At 40.6% G+C, this 20,111-nt stretch overlaps 1 protein-coding gene across 1 annotated transcript in view; it reads left to right on the forward strand.

Moving 5' to 3' along the window:
- Positions 1-20,111, forward strand: part of LOC307122935 (uncharacterized protein) — a gene marked incomplete at both ends in the record, with an annotated part of 85,285 nt that overhangs the window by 41,778 nt on the left and 23,396 nt on the right. Inside the window, 3 exons of the mRNA XM_079811271.1 lie at positions 13,310-13,411; positions 13,862-13,954; positions 14,903-14,953. Coding sequence (XP_079667397.1) covers positions 13,310-13,411; positions 13,862-13,954; positions 14,903-14,953 — 246 coding nt within the window. The remainder of the gene's footprint in view (positions 1-13,309; positions 13,412-13,861; positions 13,955-14,902; positions 14,954-20,111) is intronic.

Consider the following 20,111-nt stretch of genomic DNA (forward strand, 5'->3'; position numbering starts at 1 on the left):
GCACAGAAAAGCAGCACCCTCTTTAGAAGAGCGAGAGAGAGCACATCTGACCCAGTCAGCCGCAAATGTGCGTCTAAAGATCTTAATTTACTCAAATAATAGTTGCAAAACATAAAACAGTAATAATATCAATGAATTAAAACCTCAAAATATAATAAGACACGAAATACAGTTCATAATTATATGGAAAATTTAATTATATACAAGGGAAAATATTTCCTCATTGCTTGTTCGTATCAGTGAAATAATTAGATGATATATTCAAAAGTTACATATTTTAAACAACTAAAATGGAAGAAAACATTTGATATACATGACATCACTTTTGCAGACAGACCTTACTCTTTTTTGTATGCATCAAACTCATTAAAAAAATTCTCAACATATAACACAATCGAACATACCTGCAGAAATACAGAGCACAATTCAGTTTTGGAATGCACGTCTCTCCACTTCACTCTCTTCGTACAGCACAGAAAAGCTAGTAAGCAAAAACATTTATCTGTAAAACATTCGAAATGCATTCAATTTCATGACATCACAGCCTTACATTACATTTAAACATTCTCTATCTCACAAAATAAATTGATGACATCATTTAAAACACTTCAAAAATGTCTTTACCAGCACGCTCGTTAGAAGAGCGAGAGAGAGCACATCTGACCCAGTCAGCAGCAAATGTGCGTCTAAAGATGGCGCTGTTCGCACATCGCAAAGGGTATCGTGCGTCACCAATATGTGCCCCATACAAGACGATTTCTGTATGAATGGTTCCCACTAAAGTTAATTATGTACATTGAACCATTATGACCCATAACATATATAAACAAACATAAGTTTTGATGAAGTTCATTACATTTGATATTTTTTGAACCAGCTACACCCCTCCCCCCCCAACCCTTAACATTCATGCACAACTTTTCTGGAATAAGGATGTCATGGCCAATTCTACTTGTTGATTAAAGTAGCTTGTCAAATGTGTTTGAAGCATTAAATTAAAATTCTGTCATCATTTACTCACCCTCAAGTTGTTACAAACCTGTACGAGTTTCTTTGTTCTGCTGAACACAAAAGAAGATATTTTGAAGAATGTTTGTAACAAAGCAGAGTGTAGGAGCCATACATTGGGTTTGATTTGTCTTTTATGGTATTTCCTCTTTTTCTATATTGTCGTGTATGTGCATGCGCTAAGGGATGTCATTGGTTACTGTGGGTGGCACTGGGGGCGTGGTGTCTGTATTAGTGTGCGCTCACCTGTGTGGCGGCTAAGGGTTTGGATCATGGCTCAGGGTGAGAATGGGGAGAAACTTTCTGTTGACCGTCAACGTCAATGCCATCGTCACTGTCACCTTCACAGTCACTGTTCCCATCATTGTCCTCATCAACATCTTCTGTGATTGACAGATGTTCTTCATGAACCTTACAAAATACCTCAGTGCAAAGTAAGTTTTTGTTCCTTGCGAAATAGAGCAATAAAGACTTTCTATCGTGTAATGGTTCAGCGTGACGCGTCTTCAGTGTTAACCCACATGTCTTAGCCTGCCGTGGCATTTGGATTGATTTTGAGTTTATTCGCCACAATATTGAGTAAACAGAAATGTTTGTTGAAGCGCGGATTCAAACGTATTGTCGGGACAACATTGGATGTTGGAGATCGCTTTCAAAGTTATAAACGGTAGACACGAATGTGCATTGGACTAGCGTAAGCCCATTCATTCACAATGCTGCTACGGTGCTCATTTGGTTATCACAGACGCCTCGATTGAAAGGTACACTATGTTTATAAACATTTGTGGATTGGTTGTCAATGAATGATTGTATTCCCTGCTCGGCTCAGCGATACTTTTGCATAAGGTGATTGTACTGTTTGTTTTGGGACTTTTTGTAGAGTTTTGGTTTGTGCATCATGCGGGTGAAGCATTGCGCTTGGGAGTGCCGCCGTAGTTCTGGTTCTAATACGGTCAGTCTGGTCCGAGACTATCGGTATGTAGGTACATAAATACCCACCGCTAGTATGCACAGAAGACTAGGGTTGAGTTTAGCTAAGCCTCTGTGGATAATTTAGAGGGAATCAAAGACAACGCATTGTATCTTGTTCACGTGGAAACAAGTCGTAAAAAGTGCACTGTTTAATGTCATTGGCAGATATTTTTTGTGATTATTGGATTATTTTGTAAATGAAAAATGGAGTCGAAGGATACCAGATTAAATGTGGTAAAAGAAGCAAATGATAAGAGACAAATAACACAGCTTGTTTAATGAAGCAAGTCATCTTCATGGTGCTGTAGTTCCAATGCTCCCACCTGAAGAGCAAGAAAAACAAAATGCTTGGTTTGACAGTGTTAAAGAACATAAACCTGCTTTTGTGGAAGAGACGAATAAATGGCTGCTGGAGGCGCCAGATGCACCAGCAGAGGGCATTGTTGTCCCATTTTTAGGACCTATTGTTTCCAATGACAATGCCGCTTGTATATTTAAAGTTATGGGAAATGCAGTAGAGGTTGACGTTAGGCCAAATTATAGCGTTTCCAATGTGTCAGTGAGGGCTGTACTGTGGTGAGTAAATCTATGTCCACTATATCATCATCCAGATTAAGGGCTGAGGCTGAAATAGCTGCTCTTTTGGTTCGTCAAAAGTTGCTGAGTCGGAAGCATGCCTTGGAGGAACAGCAGGAGCTGTTGAGGAGAAAGAAGGAGGAACTGGACCTGGACATGGAGCTGGCAGCATCTATGGCCAAAGTAAGTGTGTTAAAGACTTCAGAAGGATCTCGTGTGTCTCATGTTTCTGTTCAATCAGATGGGATGAATTCTTATTTGAAAAAAGGGAAGAGAACACAGTTAAGCCATGACGCTGAAACATTTGTGCCAAAGTTCAATACTCAGCCACCGGCTGCAGAGGCTTCAGGTGAAGCTTTGCTTGCAGGTGATGCTTCTGTGAGGCCCAAGACACACAACAAAATTGGTCTGCCTGCTGTTGTGCCTGTTGCTGTGACTGGGACTGGGTTGCCCACTCCGTCAGACGGTGCTTTTCATCCATCAGCTACTCACTCTCAGTATGAAGCTGCACCTGTAACAGTGAGTAATCCTGATCAGCGTTTTCTTACAGTTTTGGAAAGGCAAAATCAGTATCAAACGTTCATGAGTGGATTTGAACAAAATATTGAAGGGAGAACACAAAGTCATGAGGACTGTTTGTATTAAGTTGTCAACATCTGCCTCCATCTCATGGATACACTAAGGCAAAGTCATTACTTCAGGAGCATTTTGTCGACCCATTTTGTCCTCTGCCTACATGGATAAGGTGCTTTTATGGCCGATTGTTAAAGCTGAAGATATCAAAGCTTTACAGGCCTACAGTCTATTGTTACGGGAATGTTGCAACATCCCTCAAGCTCTGGAGCCGTGGGAGGTGATTTGTGCGGTGAGCGGGGGCCTTTATGCAATTTATACCATCCTGGGTTGGACGGTGAATGGCCCACTCCGAGGAGATTGTCAGATCAGTGATCAGTGTTTGCAGCCTGACATCACAGTCAATCGGATCTCTATGGCGAGGCTTGATGAGCTTTGGGAGAAGCAGCTGAAGGTGGATTTCCCTGAAACTCTGCAGGATGAACAACCTGGTCTGTCAAGGGAGGATAAGCGCTTCATTGAGTCTGTCTGAGAGTCTGCCAAGCTCATTGATGGTCATTACAGTATTGGTTTGCCGGTAAGACAAAGATACCTCAAAATGCCAAACAAGAAGACCGTTGCAGAACAGCGTGCATTGAGTATCAAAAGGCGTTTGAATAAAGATCCATTTTTTTCGCTCCGATTACATTACATTCATGTCTGAAATGCTGGCTAATGGCTATGCAGAGAGAGTTCCAATTGAACAGCTGACCCATTGTGATGGAAGGGTGTGGTATATACCCCATCATGGGGTGTATCATTCTAAAAAGAAAAAACTGCGGGTAGTATTTGATTGTGGGGTCACATTTCAGGGGATGTCTTTGAACTCACAGCTTTTTCAAGGACCAGATCTCACAAACTTGTTGGTGGGAGTCCTCACAAGATTCCGCAAAGAACCTGTGGTGCTCATGGCAGATATTGAGGCCATGTTTCATCAGATCAGGGTGCTGGCTGAAGACTATGACTTGTTGAGATTCATGTGGTGGCCTGATGGAGATTGCAGTCGGGAGCTAGTACAGAATGAGGGTGCATCTGTTTGGTGCTACTTCCTCCCCTAGTTGTGCCTGTTTCGCCCTGAGGAAGTGTGCTGAAGACAATCAAAGGCGCTTCAGTCCTATGGCTGTTAACACCATCTTGCACCATTTCTACGTCGACGATTGTTTGGTGTCGGTTGGCTCTGAAGAGGAAGCAGTGTCCTTATGTCGAGAGCTTAGGGCTTTGTGTGCTGAAGGCGGTTTCAACCTCACAAAATGGATTAGTAATCGACGCACTGTCCTCGCTACTATTCCTCAGGAGGAGCGAGCCAAAGAGGGGAAAGATCTGGATTTGGATAGTGACTCTTTGCCTGTAGAGAGTGTTTTGGGGGTATAGTGGTGTGTTCAATCTGACTCGTTTAAGTTTACAATCACCCTCAAAAACCACCCTCTCAGAAGACGAGGAATATTGTCAGTGGTTAGTTCGATTTACGACCCTCTTGGTTTCTTGGCACCTGTTGTTTTGTCTGCCAAGAAAGTCCTCCAAGACCTTTGCAGGAGACGTTTTGGATGGGACAATCCTTTGCCCTCTTCTGTTGCTGGAGAATGGCCTTCATGACCTTGAAAATTGGGAGGTCAGTAGGTGCTTAAAACCTGTGGACTGTGGTCGTCTTGTCTCTGCTCAGCTCCACCACTTTGCAGACGCAAGTGATAACGGATTTGTTCTGGAAGCGCTGGGTGAAGGAATATCTTCCTGGACTTCAGGAGCGCAAGAAGTGGAATACTGCCAAAAGAAACTTTGTTCCAGAAGATCTTGTCGTGCTAGTGGATGATATGGCACCTCGAAATGCTTGGATTACAGGAAGAATTATGGATACTGTTCCAGACAAAAATGGACTGGTATGACGTGTACGGATTAAAACTAGAACCAGCTATCTGGACCGGCCAATAACTAAAGTCTGCCTTCTGCAGGAAGCAGAGGGGCAGTGAAGATCTTTGGACATTGTGGTCATTACATTGTTGGACTTTACAGGACTTTAGAAGACTAGTAGTTCACTTTGTATTTTGATTGGTGTCTGTCTCCCACGGGATGATGGTGGTGGTTAATTATTACCATTAAATAATTTGGGGCCGGAATGTAGGAGCCATACATTGGGTTTGATTTGTCTTTTATGGTATTTCCTCTTTTTCTATATTGTCGTGTATGTGCATGCGCTAAGGGACGTCATTGGTTACTGTGGGTGGCACTGGGGGCGTGGTGTCTGTATTAGTGTGCGCTCACCTGTGTGGTGGCTAAGGGTTTGGATCATGGTGGCAGGGTGAGCATGGTGTTAGAAGGAAGGATGATGGAAGACCAGGGAGGGGTGCAATTCACAGTCTTTAATTAACAACAGGAAATAGTCCACAATGATCAAACAGAACATAAATGTCTGGCAGTAATCAGAGCCAGAACCGAGTCTGCCACAAGGCTGGATAACGGTAACTCAGGGTTCCACAAGGACAGAGGCCAAGGTCCCAGTGACGACTACAACCGGTCAGGGAAGACCTCGGTAGCAGAGTGGGTGAACAGCCACGAGCAGGCGCCGATCGGGTACTCTGCACACAGGCACAGCTCGATATCACGCAGTCTAGAAACAGAGTCATTCTCTAGAACAAATGGTAATCTTCTAGCAGACAGACACAGACACAGACACAGACACAGACACAGACACAGACACAGACACAGACACAGACACAGACACAGACACAGACAAGGCAGGGTGAATACACGAACGTCTCTCATCTGTAGTGAATGAATAATCCGACAACAAGACAAGAAAGTAGAGGGAATAAGAAGCTGAGGAAATCAAGGGAAAAGAGGGAGCAGGTGGGGGAATCGGAGCGGGAAGGGGAAACAGCTGTAAGAGATAATGAGCAGTGAAGAGGATGAGTGAGCATAATGTGTGAGTGAGTGTGTGAGTGACCACAAGAGGGAGACAGAGAGAAAGGGAGGAGAAGCCCAGGATCATAACACATGGGGAGAAACTTTCTGTTGACTGTCAATATCAATGCCATCGTCACTGTCACCTTCACAGTCACTGTTACCATCATTGTCCTCATCAACATCTTCTGTGATTGCACTGAGGTATTTTGTATGGTTCATGAAGAACATCTGTCAAAGTAAGTTTTTGTTCCTTGCGAAATAGAGCAATAAAGACTTTCTATCGTGTAATGGTTCAGTGTGATGCGTCTTCAGTGTTAACCCACATGTCTTAGCCTGCTGCGGTGTTTGGATTGATTTTGAGTTTATACGCCGCAATACAGAGAGAGCAACCATTGACTACCATAGTATTTTTTCCCCTACTATGGTAGTCAATGGTTGCTCTCTCTGCTTGGTTACAAACATTCTTCAAAATATCATCTTTTGTGTTCAGCAGAACAAAGAAATTCATACAGGTTTGTAACAACTTGAGGGTGAGTAAATGATGACAGAATTTTTATTTTTGGGTGAACTATCCCTTTAACGTTACTGCATGTTAGGGATGGGTGATATCATGTGACAATACATATTGTAGATTTGTAGTGATGATATAAATTGTGACTTGATGGAACTTTTTCTAAATCGTTTACATAGACAGGCCTACCGGGGTAAGCAAATATATCTGTGCAGGTTTTAGTGGGCAGGAATAATTGGAATGGAAAAAGAAGCAAGGGCGAATGAGTTATTGGGTGTGATGTGATTTGTGTTATTATAACTGCCAGGAAAGGAAATTCAAATTCACACTTGCATGTCGGCAGGCAGTTTTTTTGCGCGCGCTCTGAGACAGAGTGGACCGCTGACAAATAGGCCTACACTTTTGACTTAAAGGCCTTTTTAACACGGCAAGCGGTGGAATCAGCACATTGTTGCCACTTTCTCTTTAGCCTTGTGCAGTTGAAGCCTTGTTTATACTTTCGCAATTTGCATGGGTCTACGCCGCGAACCTGCTTATTGTTAATAGTTAATAGCCAAACTTGGAGACCTGGGCATCAATACCTCAATGTGCAACTGGATTTTGGACTTCCTAACTGACAGACCCCAGAATGTTCGTTCAGGATCCACCTGCTCCACATCCATCACTCTTAACACTGGTGTACCACAGGGCTGTGTGCTAAGTCCGTTTCTCTACTCCCTCTTCACCGCCGACTGCAAGCCTGTGTATGGATCTAATTCTATCGTCAAGTTTGCAGACGACACAACGGTGATTGGTCTCATCAGCAACAACGATGAGACTGCCTATAGGGAGGAGATCCAGCACATGGCCACATGGTGCGCTGATAATAACCTGCTCCTCAACACCACCAAAACGAAGGAGCTCATCGTGGACTTCAGGAAGGAGTCAAGAGGCACACACGACACCATCCACATCAATGGAATGGCTGTTGAACGTGTCTCCAGTTTCAAGTTCCTGGGGATCCACATCTCGGCGGACATGTCGTGGACGACCAACACCTCCAGCCTGGTCAAGAAGGCTCACCAGCGCCTCTTCTTCCTGAGGACACTGAGGAAGAATCAGCTCTCCTCGGCTATCCTGGTGAACTTCTACCGCTGCGCAATAGAAAGCATCCTGACCAACTGTGTGGCAGTGTGGTATGGGAGCTGCTCTGTTGCGGAGCGCAAGGCACTGCAGCGGGTGGTGAAAACTGCCCAGCGCATCACAGGGACTCCACTGCCTGCCATCGAGCACATCCAGAGGAAACGCTGTCTGCATCGAGCTCGCAGCATCCTCAAGGACTCCTCTCACCCAGCCCACAGACTGTTTTCTCTCCTGCCCTCCGGCAGGCGTTTCAGGATCCACCGGACCAGGACCAGCAGACTTAAGAACAGTTTTTTCCCCAGAGCTGTCTCCTTACTGAACTCAAACCCCCGCTGATCCACTCCCCTCATATACTGATAACTCTCCTACCTCACATCCACCTTCACTTTGTTATTTGCACTACCGACTCTTTATTACAGTAACAACTGTTTACTTATTCATTTTGCACTACCACACCGTAACTGGATTATGCTCATTTGCACTGCCGACTGTTATTTACAGTACCTACTGTTTACATTTGTATTTTGCACCGTACTTCTAACTGTAATATGCAATCACTTCCACTGCACTTTTACACTTTTTTTCGGATAGCTTCTGTCCATAATTTATTGCACTACCTTAATCCACTGCCATATTCCTAATTTTAGCCTAACATATCATTGTATACCTCTATCTGTAAAATTCTGTTTATAGTAATAGCCATCTGTATATTATATTATATTCATAGTACATATCCACCTGTAAATTCTGTTTATAGTATTAACCATCTGTATATTATTCACTGTACATATTCACCTGTAAATTCTGTTTATAGTAATAACCATCTCTCTATTTATAGACATATTTATATATACTCAGTACATATCCATGTCCTGCACTTATGCAAACGTTGTATATCCTGCACTTGCTGCTATTGCACTTCTGGTTAGACCTAAACTGCATTTCGTTGCCTTGTACTTGTACTTGTGTAATGACAATAAAGTTGAATCTAATCTAATCTAATCTATTGCGCATGCTTCTCAGTAAAGCTCCTAAACCTACAAGGCTTTTATGCTTGACGTGCTCTCCGTTGTATAATTCTGTGAAACGACAGAGGGCAACTCTGAGTAATTGTTCTCCAAACCATCAAAAAGCAGCGATGAGAGGAAGTAGTTTGCCGAATTATTTGTCAAACACTCGTCTTGTGAGAAGTTTGTGAATAAATGGATTTCTTCGCATATAAACTGATTAGGTTGTGGGTCATTTTGAGGACACATGTGAAAAAGTTTAGTACACTTCTTAAACCCAAACCAAATAATCAAGTTAAAGGAACACTACGACTTTTTGGGACATACCATTCTCATCTCCGTGCTCTGACACACTCACCGCTAGCCTAGCTTAGCACAAAGACTGGAGGTAAACAGCTCCAGCTAGCCTACTGCTCAATATGTGACAAAATAACACCAAGATTTTCCTATTTACATGTTGTGATAGTTACATTGTGTACTAAGACTGACGGAAAATGAAAAGTTGCGCTTTTCTAGGCCGATATGGTTAGGAACTATACTTTCATTCCTGCACAGTAATCATGGAACTTGGCTGACGTACCATGAGTGCAGCGGTGGCACGCACGGAGATGAGAATGGTATGTATGGACTTATCTAACTCTGGTGGGTACGGTGAATAAGCTAAAGTCCCAAAAAGTCAGCGTGTTCCATTCAACCAGTAAACTTGAAATTGTGACATGTGACATTAGAACAAAACATATGAATAGGCCCAGATAGATTTCAGCCTAATAGGGATACCTGCACTGAATCGCCAATATACAAAAAAACTGTATTTTTATTTAAATACATTTTTCCACACAGTATTTTGTATTTGTATTTTAAATAAATGTCCATGTACAGTATTTATGCCCATCTCTGGCCGTAATGCTAGAAATTTCAACCCATGTGTGACAACCTACAACCCAGTTGCTCTGGGGATATCTGGGCAGGACACGGGAAGTTGAATCAAGCATCACTAGTAGAAACGGGAGGAGAAGACTCAGCTGGTAAATTATTAACGCAGCATCCAATTTTTTCTGTCATCTGGCTAGCATTACATTACATAAATCACGCTTTTATTCATGCAAATGCTTTTAAACCATTGAAGTTTTGGATGATTTTAGACAAATGCCTTTCAACTTGTGTGTGCAACGAGTAAGATGTGCATTTGTGGATCCGGTGACGCGCATGCATTCATTGACTCGTTTGTGAGTCGATCCTATTTGATTCATTTGGATTTTGAGACTTTCATTTCGCCGGTTTGGCCTTGCACGCTCCACACACACCTGTCTAAGAAAACCTGCTGCCACTAGATGGCAGTATCTGCCAAAAGAGACAACGGCACCGGAATCAAGCATTCTTACCCATATTATGCTTGAAGTGACTTAAGAAAGTGATATTAAAGCACCAAATTCACTACACACTTTATTTATAAAACATACCTTGTAGGCTACAGACAAGCAGAAAAATATGAACTCAAAACGCGAATGTTTCCTCATTGTAAAGAAAACGCTTAACAGTAGGTAACAACGCTTGACGTCATAACAGGAACGGTTACCTCCCTTTCCTCCACTCAGAGAATCTGGCACGCCCATGCAAGCGCTATATTTGTCCTCGAGAGATCATGGCTTGTGAACGAATGAATGCTGGCAGTTTCTCAGTGTTTGGATGTACAAATGAAAACAGTTTTTCAGTTCCTTCTGATCTGTGATCAGTGATTTCTGATGTGTAGCTAATTATTTATTATTCGTGCACACACTGCGGCTTCTCTCTCTCCCGACAAAACAGTGTTTTCGTGTTTTCTATCTTGTGAGTCAGTGTTTTTGTACGTCCTCGTCGCGTCTATCTGTTCTAAAATGTGCATACAGTTGTGAGTAACTCATACAGTCGTTTCTGCTCAACATCAGCAGAGTAACATCTTTAGAGATAAACTTCACGCACGCCAAAGCTTGGGCTGCACTGGCCGGTCGGCCTTCAACATCCCCGACCCCCAGTACTGCATCTGGCCCACAGCAGAGGCACCAAACGTGGCGTGAGATTAAGCAGAAGGGGGGTGAGCGTGAGAATATCCGGGCTAGCCAGCTATTCCCACAATAAACTGGATTACATTCGATTAATGCTGTTGTGTCTTTGTTTGCGCTGTGTACTCAATGCGCGTCACTGACGCTTTTCATATGATAGGAACATATCTAAAAATAATGCTATAATCAACACTTACTCGTAACTCGTTCATATCGACAGCTGTAATGGTACATTGCATGTGTTACGAAGTTGGTAATAATGATGAAGACGGACTCGGTGTGACTGAGACTCTTGTTTATTCAGAACTCTCAGATACAAACACAATAAACTTGCGCTGACAGCTCTCTCATAACTCAGTAGTTACTATAAATAACTTTGTTATTAATCGCTCCGTCTCTGGTACATTAGTGATGTCTGGTTCGTGAACTAATCATTCTTTTGAACCGGTTCTTTTTAGTGAACCGAATCAGTTAACCAAATCGGACTGAATCGTTCTAAAGGGTTCGCGTCTCGAGTCAGCGCTGATCCATAATTTACTAAAGTTACTAACTTTCTGACATGAGTGACAGCCCCTCCGACTAGAAATAAAATAATAACCTGAAGTATATTCTTGTAACTACAAAAGTTCACTGAACTGAGATATGCTGAGAACTGATGTGAAGTGAACTCAGGTCCATCTGTCTCTCTGGCAGCAGGCTCTGCTCGTGCCTGGTAGACCTCGTTAAACCACGCCCCCTCCGCTCATTTCAAATGCAAAGATGTCAGCCAATCACAACAGTGGGCGTTTTTACTGAAGTCTCACAGCAGACACGCCTCTTGAAACAGGGCATTCAGCCACAGGGCAAACAGCAGTATAGAAAAAATGCCTTTTATTTCTAAATTATGACATTTTATGATGTAAAAATCATACTAACAATATAAGTACACCTCAGGAAACATTATAAAATAATAGAAAAATGCCATGCCATGGGACCTTTAAACTAAAATTGTATGCATTGTGTTTGTCAAGCCAACAATGTTAATAAAATGATCAAATGCATTCAGTGGCACTCATAATTTCTTTTATTTTCACCGGAAGAAATGTGGCTAGTAGAAGTTCTGATTGGCTGGTAACTTTAGAAAGTTATCAACCACATTGGCTGGTGATCTTAATTTGGAACCCTGCTCGTCGGCTATATTTTTCAGCCGAGTTGACATGTTGAATCGGCGTCAGTGTGTTGAGAGATCTTGTCCACCTGTGAAATAGTGTCCGCTTAGGACCCCAGAGCAATTCTATTGGCTGAAAGAACTTTTAATGGGTAATCTGTTCAGAGACTCTCAGCTGATCCACCGCCTATCACAGCATATAAGGTCCATTCAATATCAGCAGCTTTTCACCCAAAAATGTAAATTATGTCATTAATTCCTCACCCTCATGTTGTTCCAAACCCATAAGACCTTCGTTCATCTTCTGGACACAAATGAAGATCTTTTTGATGAAATCTGAGAGATTTCTGACCCCCACATAGACTGCAATGTTATTAACACGTTCAAGGTCCAGAAAGGTAGTAAAATAATCATCATTATGTATGTATGTATTTATTTTTTGCACACAAACGGTATTCTTGTTTAACCACTGTAATTACATGGACTATTTATACAATGTCTTTACTATCTTTCTGGGCCATGAATGTGGTCATGTCGTTATGAATCAAAAATACCGTAATTTGTGTTTTGAAGATGAACAAGGTTTTACGGGTTTGGAATGACATGAGGGTGGGTAATAAATGACAGACAATTTTTATTTTTGGGTGAACTAACCCTTTAAGTGTCCCTCATTAGGTCTCCTTCTGTAACATATGATCCACTGGCAAGTTGCTGAACCCAAGTGCAGTTTTATTTAACTCCGAAACAAAACATAAAACAATGACTTGACTTGACTTGACTTGACTTGACTTGACTTGACTTGACTTGACTTGACTTGACTTGACTTGACTTGACTTGACTTGACTTGACCACAAAACTCACCAACAAGCGGGTTACACATTCAATAACAGACGAAGACACACGGCAAACATGAGGGCTAAATACACATGGGCTAATGACAGGACAAGGGACACCTGTGAACAATGATTAAACAATGAACTAATGACATGACACAACACATGGCAGGATCACATGAGGGCCAGGGAATCACATGACAAAAACCAGGTAGTGCATGACAAGACAAAACATGACTCTGAACATGACAAACTGAAAACATGAAACATGAACATGAACCGTCACCAAAACACCCTGTGACACCTTCACTCTTAATGCAGTTGTATCACCTTCTTCATCCTTGTGTGCCTCAGGTTGTACAGATTAACTTCATGGTTTCACCTATTTTTCTTTTGCTCATTTTATCCTGTTCTGCATCATAAACATATAAATTCAAGTACAATATTTTATATGGAATTTCCTATTGTATGCCTTTGTGTCATTTCCTTCAAAGCAAGCAAATTACATTTCATTAAAACAGGTAAATAGCATTTCTTACAATACAAAACAAGTTATTAATAAATATTTTACTCCTCACTAACAGACTCTACTGCAGCCAAACGTGTAAGGACTCTAGGCTTTCTTCAGGTGTTTCTCCCAAATATAATGATGTTTGTAGCTTTTTTCCTCTGGGGTGTTACTGAAGGTGAGTGAATCAAATCTATTGATCACACTGCCAGAAATATACCTTTCTCTGGATATGTGAAATGCAATACTTGTGAAAAACAATGCCCCTTTCCCAAATGCAGTTATGTTGCATCTGTTTGCTGAAGTGCTTTTGCATTAGACATTGCATGAGTATTCAGATCTATAAAAGGTGATTTACACACCCTCGTGTCATTTCAAACCTCTTTTAATTCTTGTTGGGAAACAAACATTGAAAAAAAAGAAAGATGTTGCTGCCTTAAATTTGTATGTATAATCAACTTGGCTATACAAGTCATAAGTCATTTACAATATTATCACAAATCAGGATTTTGCTTTGTTATAATACAGTGTGTAAATAAAAAAAAAATGTTTTAACGTATTTAAGGATGCTAAATACTGAAATCTGGTCTCAAGCCAATCAATTCACAATAATCTGGTTTTGTTGCAGGATCTCTGTATGAGACGATCTCTTGCTGTGCTCTTTATATTCTGAGGCCTCTGATGGTGATTTCTGTTGCACCGTATTTAGAGAAGATCTCAGGTTTGGGTTTTTCATTGACATTTTTAATTTCATCCAGGAGTCTTCACATAATGGCTGAAATTCACATAATATCTGTCTTATTTATGAGATTTTTAAACATGTTCTTAACACGAATGTGGAAATGAATTAAAGGAGTGGTAAAACACATTCTTTCGAAGGCTTGATTGTGTTTGTGGGGTGCACTGTAACCTGTTCAAGCTTCGTTTTTTTAAAAATTGCATTATTTTTCATATATTTTACCTTTATTCTACACTGCTCTGTCCCTCCTTTTAAAAACGGTCTGATGGTTTCCGGGTTCTATGAAGCCAGTCCCTCAAAAATAAGCAATGGGCTCAGATTGGTTAGCTGGCCCAGTGTGTTGTGATTCACTAACTGCCTAGTGCACGTTTGTCGGAAACGTCACGCCCCTTACCTTTACCGGAGGCTGTGCTCTGGTAGTATTAGAAATAATGGCGTCAATAAAACCATACCAATTTGAGCCCGAATCAGACCCAGAACATTTTAGTGAAGATGATCGAGCAGAACCTGTTCAAGAACGGCTGTTAAACGACGTTTCACAATGGGTTTGTTTTTTGTTTTTTGTTGTTGTTGTATAGCCTACTACAGTCCTCAAAGGGATTTTTTTGAGTAAATACTATTTGTAATTAATTCTTAGAAAGCCTGTTTGATTTAGTTTACCCATACATGTTAATTAATGCCTTAATTATCAAACATGTACTAACATGTATTAATTCTGCTGTTATTCATGCATGAATCATTATGACTCCTGTCTTAGTTCATGATAGCTCCTCATTTGTTCATGATTAGTTCATATCTTCACTAATCACTGAAAATGAGTTCATGTTGAATTAACTATTAATTAATGTATTAATACATGACTATTCATGTACTGTTATTGTAAAGTGTTACCATATATATTCATTATATTTAAACCATTTCTGTTCACAGAACTCAGTCTTTTCTCTGAAATTGTCATTGTTATGGTGGTCTATTTTTCAGGTGGGTAAATCTAAAATTATTCCATATGATCGTGTGTATTATGCTGTCAATAATGCTCAATAATAGTTTAAATAATCTGCAGTGACGTAAATATAACACATTAGATAAACGCTTCAGTGTATCATGTGCTGCTACTTTATCTTTACTCAAATCATGTTTGGTGTTGATGTTGTTTCAGTTTGTGTGTGTGTGTTTTTAATAATTTAGCAGAGAGAGAGAGAGAGAGAGAGAGAGAGAGAGAGAGAGAGAGAGAGAGAGAGAGAGAGAGAGAGAGAGAGAGAGAGATACTTTTTTTGACTTTTAAAACACCTTTTTATTTGACATTGTAACATTAAACAAAAAAAGGTGTTTAATATAACTTTACACCTTTCCCATTACTACCACGGGAAAAGAAACTGTCCATCCTCCATCAAAGAAAACAAATTTGTGCTTAAGCACCACTTAATTCGAAAACTTATCATATCATCATTCATTTTATAATATTCATATTCTAATTTAATTCTAGATTTAACCAAAGCTTTAAACAAGGCTAATATATTAACAGTTCTTCCTTCATTTTCAATTTTATATGCCTTCCAAATAGATAATTTTGCTTGACCAATCAAAAAATTTGAGAGAGTACAATTTTCTCTTTGAGAACGTGAATATTTACACCCAAAAATAAATAGTGTATTTGAAAAGACCCAACTATGTGGAGTAATAAACACCTCAGGAAAGAGGCATGGCTTTAACCCAGTAGACAGAAACCTCTCAATAAACTGTCTCAGTAACACTGGAAAGGATTCTTTCAGCTTGTTTAAGATATTTCCAACAATTCTCTCAGATTTTCCCCCAACTTGTCTACAAATTTCTTGTACTGAATTCAATTTTCTTTCCTCTAAATCAATTAAATCTTCTACTTTTGAAATACCTGCGGAAACAAAATTCTTAATTTCGGTATCTGATATAACTTTTTGGTAAAACCATGAATTATAAAAAAGTGGTTCGTCAAGGCCAAAATGCTCTTCTCTGTCCGTTTTAAATTGATTCCAGACACTTAAGACATTCTTATAGAAACTAGTAAAAGAGACATTTTTAAACATTTCGTTTGACATCAGAAATAATTGTCTGTCAAGTCCTCTTCCACCAGAGTTCCGTAAAATGGCTAAACTGAACATTATCCATGGCTGAGGGTTTCGATCACAGAGCAGTCTTTGAGCTATCTGTAATCTCATTGCCTTCACTTTTGAGACTAGATGAATAAGGCTTTGACCTCCCTCAAATACTGGCAAACACAAGACTCCTGTATTCAGCCAGTGATATCCTCCCCAAAAGAAATCCACAAAGTGTTTCTGGAGTAGTTGTAAAAGGTCTGTTGGAGGGTCTAAAACGGACAGACGAGGCCACAACATCGAAGCAGCCAAATTATTAATAACTAATACCCTTCCTCTATAGGACAGCTGAGGTTGAATCCACTTCCATTTCTGAAGTTTCCCCAACACTTTTTCTGCTATTCCATCCCAGTTCTTTTTCATGTATTGATCAGTACCAAAGAAGACTCCAAGTATTTTAAAACCGTCTGTTTTCCACTGGCACATTTGAGGAAGATGAGGTGGACTTTCTTCTTGCCAATGGCCCAGAAGTAGTGCATTGGTTTTATTCCAGTTCACCTGTGCTGAAGACGCTTTCTGATACCGGTCAAGACTCATTTTCAAGTGCTCAATATCTTCTTGAGATCGTATTATCACGGTGATGTCATCCGCGTAAGCTGTAAGGCTTACGTTAGTTACTTCTGAGATATCAGAATTAAGAACTGAAATGCCATGTAGATTTTTCCTCAAAAGTCTCAGCAAGGGCTCTATGGACAAGGTGTATAAAAGTCCAGAAAGGTTGCAGCCTTGTCGAACACCTCTGCACACTGGAAAAGTTCTTGTTAAAACTCCATTAATCTTCAACATACTGTATACATCAGTGTATAGTAGCTGGAGTTGTGAAATAAATTTCTCTCCAAACCCAAAGGCAGTCAGAGTTTTAAAGAGGTAGTGATGGTCGACTCTGTCAAAAGCCTTCTCCTGGTCAAGTGACAGAAGTCCAACATCAAGCTTGTATATGTCAGTTAACTGTAGTAGATCACGCACCAGAGACAAGTTATCAAAGATGGAGCGTTTTGGAACACCGTATGATTGATCTTCATGGACTATGGAAGCCAAGCATTCTTTCAGCCGATTCGTTAATGCCTTTGAGAGTATCTTGTAGTCTGTGTTTAAAATTGAGATGGGGCGCCAGTTTTTTAAGGACCTTAAGTCACCTTTTTTAGGTAATAGAGTTATTACGGCTCTTCTGCAACTCAGAGGTAAAACTTTCAATTTTCCACTTTCAGTAAAAACAGAATGTAAATCAGGTCCAATAAGTGACCAAAAAACTCTTTAAAATTCAGATGTCAGACCGTCCAACCCTGGGGATCGTCCAACAGACTATTGTTTACAAGCTGTACTTAGTTCTTCAAATGACAGTGAATGTTCCAGTTCTTTCTTGTTGTCGTCATTTAATTTAGGGACATCATTAAGAATATGTTCCACAGCTTTAGGATCACAAGACTGAGCACTGTAAAGTTTTTCGTAGAATGACAAGTCTTGTAAGATAATCTCCTCTTTATCTGATGTCTCTCCCATCGGGTAGTTTAAGATGATCGATTGCTTTTCTCTCTCGAACTTTCCTTTCCAAGACAAAAAAGAATTTTGAGGAAGTGTCCATGTTGTGAAGTTGAGCGATTCTTGCTCGAACTATTGCTCCTTGGTCTCTTTCTTCATACAGATTTTTTTTAAATAAATGTATTCTGTTCAAGCAGATCTTCACTTTTCCCATCTTCTCCACTTATGGAGCTACTTAGCTTGAAAATGTCTTCTTCCAAAAGTTTTATCTTCTTTTTAGTTTCATTCGTATTATCTTGTATAGACTGTTGGCAGAAAGACTTCATCTGGATTTTTCCAATGTCCCACCATTGGCTTAAGGATTTAAACTGTGACCTTCTCTCTCTCCAAGCTCTCCAGAAAAGAGTAAAAGAGTGCATGAAAGAGTGATCTTTTAACAATCTATTATTAAAGTGCCAGTAAGATTTATTATGAGTATTCAATGTTGTGACCGTGACAGATATGTAGTGATGATCAGATAGGGGTGTGGGACTAATACTGCTGTTAAAGGTCCCATGGCATGAAATTTTCATTTTATGAGGTATTTCAACATTAATATGAGTTCCCCTAGCCTGAATATTGTCCCCAAGTGGATAGAAATGTTGATCGGTGTAAAACCGAGTTCTGGCTGTCTTTCTCTGCCTTTGAGAAAATGACAGGCCAGACTAGCCAATCCTGAAGTCTCCTGGTTTGACGTCCAAGCAGGAATGGTTACCTCCCTTTCCTCCGCCCAGAGAATCTGGCACACCCATGCAAACGCTCGAGAGATCATTACTTGTGAACGAGTGAATGCTGGCAGTTTCTCAGTGTTTGGATGTACAAATGGAAACAGAAGTCTTTTTTCAGTTCCTTCTCATCTGTGATCATTGATTTCTTATGTGTAGCTAATTATTTATTATTCGTGCACACACTGCGGCTTCTCTCTCTCCCGACAAAACGGTGTTTTCTATTTCGTGAGTCAGTGTTTTTGTACGTCCTCGTCGCGTCTATCTGTTCTTAAATGTGCATACAGTCGGGAGTTTCTGCTCAACATCGGCAGAGCCACATCTTTAGAGATAAACCTCACACACGCCGAAGCTCGGCCTTCAACATCCCCGACCCCCAGTACTGCATCTGGCCCACAGCGGAGGCACCATAGGCGGCGTGAGATTAAGCAGAAGGAGGGTAAGCGTGAGGGTATCCGGCTAGGCTAGCCAGCTTTCCCCACAATAAACTGGATTACTTGACGATTACTGCTGTTGTGTCTTTGTTTGCGCTGTGTACTCAATGCGCGTCACTGAAGCTTTTCATTTGATTGGAAAATATCTAGAAATAATGCTATAATCAACACTTACTAACTCGTTCATCTCGCTGTAATGGTACATTGCATGTGTTACAAAGTTGGTAATAATGATGAAGACGGACTCGGCGTGACTGGGACTCGTGTTTATTCACAACTCTAAGATGCAAACACAATAAACTCGCGCTGACTGACAGCGCTCTCATAACTCAGTAGTAACTATAAATAACTTTGTTAGCAATCGCTCCGTCTCCATGATGTCCGGTTCGCGAACGAATCATTCTTTTGAATCGGTTCTTTTAGTGAACCGAACCAGTTCACCAAATCGGACTGAATCGTTCTAAACGGTTCGCGTCTCGAGTCAGCGCTGATCCATAATTTACTAAAGTTACTAACTTTCTGACATGAGTGACAGCCCCTCCGACTAGAAATAAACTAATAACCTGAAGTATATGCTGTAACTACAACAGTTCACTGAACTGAGACATGCTGAGAACTGATGTGAAGTGAACTCAGGTCCATCCGTCTCTCTGGCAGCAGCTCGTGCGTCGTAGACCTCGTTAAACCACGCCCCCTCCGCTCATTTAAAATGCAAAGATGTCAGCCAATCACAACAGTGGCCATTTTTACTGAAGTCTCACAGCAGACACGCCTCTTGAAACAGGGCATCCAGCCACAGGGCAAACAGCAGTATAGAAAAAATGCCTTTTATTTCTAAATTATGACATTTTATGATGTAAAAATCATACTAACAATATAAGTACACCTCAGGAAACACTATAAAATAATAGAAAAATGCCATGCCATGGGACCTTTAAGAAAATACTGTCTTTTAGTTTTTTGAACATAGATTCTATCTAACCTAGCTCCAGATATAATTTTTGAACTCATCTTCATCCATGTGCATTGTTTTTCTTTAGGAAAGGATTCTCTCCACACATCAACAAGTGCATGATATTTTAAAACATTTCTAAGTGCTTCTGATGATTTTGGGTGAGGCTCATCGTGATTCCGATCAACTGTATGATCAATTGTGCAATTAAAATCTCCGGCTACAACGATTACTCTTTCTTGGGGAATTCCATTAATCACTTCTTGTAATTTTCTAAAGCATTCAATTCTGTCAGATCCAACGTTAGGGGCGTAAACATTAATGAATGAAAAAGATAAACCTTAAATATCTAAATCATACTGAAATTCTGTCCTTGGA

The sequence above is a fragment of the Gobio gobio genome (genome assembly GCF_949357685.1).
Source record: "Gobio gobio genome assembly, chromosome: 1".
In the NCBI taxonomy this organism is placed as follows: Eukaryota; Metazoa; Chordata; class Actinopteri; order Cypriniformes; family Gobionidae; genus Gobio; species Gobio gobio.